The 7280-nt window shown below is 44.2% G+C and overlaps 1 protein-coding gene across 1 annotated transcript; it reads right to left on the bottom strand.

Moving 5' to 3' along the window:
* Nucleotides 1-225: 225 nt before the first annotated feature.
* Nucleotides 226-6772, bottom strand: LOC125391760 (regulator of G protein signaling 4). Its single transcript, XM_048421337.3, has 5 exons — nucleotides 6598-6772; nucleotides 4144-4248; nucleotides 3675-3736; nucleotides 2830-2996; nucleotides 226-2382 (listed from the first exon to the last, which is right to left on the bottom strand). The coding sequence occupies exons 1-5, from the start codon at nucleotides 6639-6641 to the stop codon at nucleotides 2143-2145; spliced, it is 618 nt and encodes a 205-aa protein (XP_048277294.3). The 5' UTR covers nucleotides 6642-6772; the 3' UTR covers nucleotides 226-2142.
* Nucleotides 6773-7280: the final 508 nt, after the last annotated feature.

The raw sequence follows: 7280 nt of genomic DNA, 5'->3' as shown, positions 1-7280 counted from the left end.
CCTCTCTCTGGGTATGAATATTAATGTATTTCCAAGCCGATTGTTTTGTGGGAAGCATTTATTTACTCTTATGTGTGTTTCATCGGAAGCATCAGCGTCGAGGCCTATAAAGCACATGATAGAAACAGGCATGCATATGGAAGAAGTAGTCTCTGCGTGGACCAGCAGCAGACAGGCTCACTGTCTCAAAGAGCGATGGAAATACAATTGACAACACACTCAAAATGTATTACAGAAAATAATTTACTTCTCATTCAGAATGACTTTCCAGACCTATTTGTGAGACCGCAGTCTGTGAGTACAGGTACAATCTCGAAGTTATGATAACATTAGGGCAAGACCAGAAGGTTGTACAAACAAGATTGTGGAACTGTATATAATGAAAAGGGGATGGGGAACATGGATGGGGAGCTCTAGGGACAAACTAGACTGTCAAAGAGACAACAGGAAACAGAAAACCAGGTTCTTCAATACAATGAGACTTGGACACACACCACTCCAGTGTCTTCATTTTGCAGCCCAGTACATTGGCTTGCTAGCCACAAAGGTGCCCGTGCATGGACTGAAACTGGAGCGATGGGTGCAGTGTGCGCATGAGTATGCGTGTGCTCTCCAAGACAGTAGTTTTAGAAGAATGAGAAGAAAATTACTTCCTGGGCATTCATTAGTAATTTGGGTAATAACCTGTACTTCCACTTATAAAATACAGTAATATAAATATTGTACAAAACAACATCATAAATAATACAAATGAGAAATTTTCAAGTATTCCAAACAGTAGTCCTACTAACTGATATCCTGTCCTCTTTCTTTTCCTTTTCCTTTCCTCTCTCCTTTCATCAGTCTCTGCTACCCTTGATGTTTGGGATAGGGTGGACGAACTCTTACTTCAAAGCAGAAAAGCAAGGAGGGCTTTTCAGTGAGTGAGAACTTACGTCCTCCTTATAAAACAAGACCTTCCCTGTGGCGAGGCTTTACGAATGTAGGACATAGCTTCGAGCCAGGCCACGGTTCTCAAAGTGAACCACCAACCACAGTGAACTAAGGAGGCTCATCTGACGGCTGAAGCTCTTGGGGGTGGGAACAGAAGAGCACCTTATCAAGAGAGGAAAGAAGCTGGACAATCTTTTGGTCCTCTGCCCTCACATAGCCAGTGGCCTGTGAGCAGGCTAATTGGCAAGGCCTGGGCCACTTTCCTTCATTAGGCTCAAATATCCCATCTCCCAACTCCAGACCAACTCAGCAGCTAAATCGGCACGGCCTGAGCACCCAGGCAAAGGAGGGAAGCCATCAGCATAGGGACCTAAAAGTACCAGTCGTGATCACTGGTAGAACTGCAAGGCAGTTCTGTGTCAGCCAGCAGAGTTTTCAGAGCGTTCGCTCCTTAGCTTAGTGCTCGGTGTGTCGTCGGTGCTTAGCATCAAGACCGGATGGTTCTACAGAACTTGCTTTTCACAAGCTAGTGTTCCTTTCTGAGCCTGAATGGCAGTTAATTTAGTTTGCCCTGTTCAAACACAGCATGAAGGACCAGAGATCAGAACATGCGTGTAAGCATGCCTGCATACTCCAATTTGAGCACCTAGAGTCTTTCCCATCTAATCTTGTAGAAATGTGTGTGCACGTGTGAATGTACATTCATACACATATTTGAATACATAGATACAATATATACAAAGTGCATATGCATCTATTAGATATACTTAATATATACATATACACACATCAATCTCACCTAAACATCGAGAGTCTGTAGGAAGTGCTGCTGGCTGATGTTGCGTGTGCGTGTGTTGTCATAGGAAGTGGACCAACCAATTGACTTGAGGTCAAACTGCTGGAAGGGGAGCACTGCCTGCAATCTTAGAAAATCCAGACCTACGGGGACATTATTTGGAGACTTGCTCACGTGACACCCTTAAGGAAACTTGGGGGACATTTGAAATGAATTGGGTCATACCCCAAGGAAAACCCCGACACCCACAACTAAGTCTAGTTTTACATGGAAGTGACTCACACACAGCAGGCAGCATGGGCACTAGACTACAACGTGGATAAAGCAATGGTGCTTAATACGAATCAATATTTGGCCTCAGATTTTCCAGAGCATAGAGTCTTGGCATTTCTACTTTTTGCCTCTAGTGCGAATTAGGCATACTGAGGCAGCAGGAAGGCACAGTCTGAAGAACTCTTGGGTGTTTTCTGCTTCTCTGCCCCACAGTTGGAAAAACTGGCCAAGTCGAGATAGAATCGAGACTTGAGGAAGCGACGGTATGAATCCTTTTCCATCAGGTTGAAAATCTTCTTCTGGGCTTCGTCAAAACAGGTTATCGTGGGCTCTAACATGTTCCGGCTCGTTTCCTCCCTGGTGCAAGAATCTAGGTTCACCTAAAATGCAAAGATCAAGGTTGTATTAGATCTAGAGCCCTGTTGAAGGGAGGAGGCTGCAGGCTTATGCTCAACAAGAAACAGTCAGGAACCTTTCTTTACATTCCTTCCAGAAATGAATCCCACAACATGTGGTTCTGCCCTGGCATATGTGAGACTATAAAATGTTCACCCTGCTCCTAAATGGGAAGAGCACTTTATTTTCCTATACTCTCTTTCGTATTGAGGAGATTTATCATTGTATTTATTAAGGAGAACCCATTGAAATCATATGGACAAAGTTAACCTTTTTCCTAATAGATTTACTTGAAAGATTGATAAGATTATAAAAGCTTCCCCCATCGTTTCCTTTAACTAGTAGATCTAAAGATCCCTGACACTGAATGCCATTCCTAGGAATCTCCTAGGATTCCTAGACCTAGAAAGTTCTCTGCCATGGAAACTTACCTCTTTTGTTGCTTGCACTGAGATGAACTCGTTGTAGATCTTCTTGGCCCTGGGGCTTAGTTTAGACGGGGACTTGATTTTCTTGTACTCTTCACAGCTGATCCAGAAGTCAATATTCTCTTCACTGTATTCTGATTTCAGGAAAGCTCTAAAAGCTGCCAGTCCACCTGTGACAGATGACAACGAGCCACAGTCAACACACTGGCTGACTTGGTCAATAGAACATTTCAAAAAAAGCCAAGGTAATTAGGAACCCAGGTGTGAGTTGAAGAAACTCCCCCTTCCTTCCCTCTTTGGCAGTCAGCTAGTCCAAATTTATGTTTGACATCTAAAAGACCCCAGTTTAATCTAGTAATTTCTACCCAAGATTGAATCGTCTTCCAAGGAACTAATTCTGAAACATCCATGTAGCTATCAACAGCCACGGTGAGTTTAAAATGAGAGTTGTGGTCCATTGTGCTGGAGGATCTCATTATGTGAATCTTTTCTTGGCCATTTTGTCCATGCAATGAGAGGGATTGGTTTTCTTATTGATTGTCCAGATGGCTCCTAGATTAACTTTCCATCAAATTTGACAGTTCTCAAAACATATCAGCTATAAGACAGAAATATTTGTACCTGATTCTGAAACACAGAGCAATCCGGGGCTTCTTTGCAGTTCCCTCTAAACTGATATACTAGGAGATGACTTGGCTAATAAAGAGTACTGCTATCCTCCTGTCTCCTGTGTGTGTGTGTGTGTGTGTGTGTGTGTGTGCCTGTCTGTGTGTTTGTGTGTGTGTGTGTGCATGCACACCCATGTGCATGCTTGTTTTAGAATGAGAGAGAGGGGCCTGGTTACTTACATTCATGGGTAATCAGATTTTCCAATGATTCAGCCCATTTTTTGACTTCTTCTTGGCTCACCCTGGAGATATTACAGAAAAAAGAATGATTTAAATACATAGCATATAACTGAGGAGAAAAAAATCTAAGATGAGTTGTGATATATTGTTTATTAGGATCTTTTTTCATAAAATATGTAGAGATCTAAAATCCAATTATGATTGCCATGAAAATAGAGTCTCTCTGTCTCTGCCTCTCTCTCTCTCTCTCATATGTGTTATAATCTCAGGTCGGTCTTGAACTCATGACCCTCCTACGATTCCAAGTGCTGAGATTACAGTTGTGTGCCCTCACCTTGAAAATGGAGGCCATCTTGATCCACATCTGGCTCAGCTAAGGGCCGGCCTTCCCACCCACTCTTCTCCTACAACCTCTCTCTCCTCAGATAGTTAATATCTAATCACTCTTCTGCAAGGCCATTTCTTTCACCTCTGGCAAGTGACTGCTTTGTCCTTCTTGCTGTGTGAAGAGCTGTGCTCACAGGAGTCAGACTTCTGCAGCAGGAACCCCAGCCGATGTTTCATATCCTTTGCGCTGCAAGGAAGACAAGAACTGACATTAAAAATAGATTTCTTTAAAAGAGAGACTGGTGGGCATTAAGAGCCCATGGCCACCCAGGAAAAGATTCCTTGTGTCTGCCTATGACCTTTGATATCTTTGGTGAAACTGTGCTAATAAATGGCTGCTCTTTTGAAATGCATGCAAAAACCACAAAACAGACACCCTCTCCTTATGGAACACTTGCTGGGAAGTGGGTGTTATCTCCTAGAGAAAGCTATGGAAAATTTCAATAAACTAGAGGTGAGGTCAGCCAGCCTTGAGTGCAGTAACCAAGCAGTTGCTAAGTGTGTGTGTGTGCGCGCGCGCGCGCGCCACACGCGCTTATGTGTGCATCCCTGTAAAGAGGAACAGAAAGCTGAGCCACACTAGGTTTGTTTCTAGGCAATCTCCAGCAAGAGCTTAAAAAAATGCATTACAGGCAGATGTACACTAGAAAGGGCGTATGAGACTTTGGGATAAGAGAAGCAAGACAGAGTCATCACTGAGGTGAGTAATTATTTAATTAGAACGCTTTCCAGTTCACTGCCACCATTTAATAGGCAACTAGGGAATAGCAGAGTTTCTGACTACTTCAACTTCCAGCTCAATTCTGTCATTCTTTCTTAATAGCTTTTTTTATATTACTTTTATCTCTTTTATTATAAAAGCCAAGAAATGGTTGCAGGAAAATGGTGTTTCCTAAGGAACAAAGAATGAGATGCTTTTGCCGGGAGGGGCTGAAAAAGAAGGGTGGCACACAGTGGCATTTTAGGATGGTGCTGGCACGCTGGGGCTTCTCAGCCGATTTTTCTCAGTGTCCGAATCTCGGCGCTGTTCGTGGATTACCCTTTAAGCAGTATTTTTCCATCCCTCACAAAGCTTTCTGCCTTTTTGTTTTTTCCCAGTTGCTGACTGGTGACAAAGTCCTCCCCAGTGACAGCAAGATAAAATCACCAAAGCCGGGACAGTTCTACAGTTCTACAGTGACGCTATAGGTGCATTGTAATCTAGCCTGAAGAAAATGACCCCCTATCTCTGTGTGCTGCCTCCGTCTGAGTCCCAGCCGCTACTGCTAACATTAACGCAAGTGTATTTCCAAAGAGCTGAAAGTGCACATACAAGGACTTTACATCACAACAGAAGCATAAAAATAAAAACCAAAGTGACTTTGGAAGTTACTAGAAACAGATAGTCTGAATGGGATTCTTCCTCTGCCCCCACCAATCTTGTGACCTTGAGCAGATAAGACCCTCTGGAGTCCCTTGCACTGAGGATGAGAGCTGCTTAGCCCTTGACATGCTTTCATCTGTCCCAAAAACTATTTGCTATGGGCAATAGTGCCTGAGTCCCAACACTCCTAAGTTCTGCATGGCTGGTTTTCTGTCAATTGACAGGAGCTTGGAAAGGCTCCCTTCTGTTAACTTCAGGACTTAAAAGTGAAGGTGAAAAGGCATCTGCCTTCCAGCTCTCCACCAACTGCCCCCCCCCCCCGCTTCATTTGAAAAAAGTGATTAATGTGTTAATATTCCTGGATGGTAAACAGTGTGGAGAGCAGGCTCACTACCACACAAATGTTACGCTTTGAGGGGTAGAAGGAGTTGGTAGACCCACAGAGAGACCCACTTTTGACCTTTAATTTCAAGAGGAAATTGTAATACACGCTGGCCTCGTGTTTTCTTGTAACCCAGCTACTCTATTAAGTACTCCACGAAATAGCTTATTCACATCCTTAAAAAAAAGACACCTGGATGCCTCTAAAACTTTAAGCTGATGAGTTACAATCAGTATTTCTTTCCCAGCTGCGTCTCAGGTCAACAACTGGAGGTGGGGTAGAAAGATAGGAGAGAGTTGGTTTAGAGAAGCATCTCTTGTTCTCACATTTGTTTGTGTGAGGGCAGAGGGGCGCAGCCGCAGAATGCCACACAGAGCATTCTGACTATGTTTCCAAAACTTCCTTCTGGGCTTTCTTCCCCCGCACAAGGACTAGCGTGTTATCAGAGAGTGGTGATTCTGGGTGCTCCGCAATGCTCAAACAAGGGACAATAATCCCTCAAAAGAGTACAGATCCATCCCCGACCTCCTATCTGTAAGTCAAACAATTTGACTAAGGAACCAAGCTTAAAACTCAGAACCCCACTTCAAACTAAAGTCATGCCAAATAAAACACACAGGAAGCAGCATTTGAAGAGCCTGCTCCCTAAATCAGAGTGCGGCTAGTCCTAGAGAGAAGCTACCATTGTTTTTCGGCCGCTAACCCCAAAGAACTTCGTAAGCAAAGCATGCAAGTTATTGAGAAAGTCTATGCAAAACTTTGGTCTGGCCAGTGACAGAAACCAAGCTTACCTCCTCAGGCAGGAAGCCGGCAGACCTGCAAGTCCTTTGCACATGGTGTTTAACTGTGGGATTCGCAGCGAGGAGAGAAAGGCAGGAGATGATCTCGTTTCTATCTTGAGCACAGTTGCTTCTGCTAGACAAAGCTGCAGGCGGAATTCTCTGAGCCTCTGGCTCCCAAGCCGCTAGGGGTCTCTTTTATAGCCCAGCCACGGGCCGGGCAGCCAATCAGGTGGCAGCTCTGCAGGCTCAGCTCCACTCTGGCGCTCTGCCTCTCCAGTCCCCAGGAAAGGAGAGGAAGAAAGGACTGACGCATCGTGGATGCAGAGGGACTGAGCCGAGAGAAGCCGTTTGCAAAGTAGGCACCTAGAGAATGAGGTTTTTCTTTTTGCTTAGCGTCTCTGCTATCGTGTGACGTTCTGGATTTGTAGAAAGGGGACTATAAAAACCTTGGTGCTGAAAAAAATAGGGGGCTTCTTAATTGGCTTGTAAAAGCAATGTCTAAGGAAGTTGCTCCCAGAAAGAAAGGAACCAGCAAAAATTCTTCAGCTTGTCTTGCGGCTGACTCTCAATACACTTTTTGACCGTTTGAATTAGAAATACAGTCTATGAAATCTAAGGTGGAGTTGGTAATAAGATCATGGTCTCTGGGCACTGATTTGCGGAAGAAGCCTGCCTGGTTGGTAGGCACAGAG

This window comes from Myodes glareolus, chromosome 5 (assembly GCF_982192425.1).
Source record: "Myodes glareolus chromosome 5, mMyoGla1.1, whole genome shotgun sequence".
NCBI lineage: Eukaryota > Metazoa > Chordata > Mammalia > Rodentia > Cricetidae > Myodes > Myodes glareolus.
The sequence above is the reverse complement of the archived record's forward strand: the minus strand, read 5'-3'. Positions and strand labels throughout refer to the sequence as shown.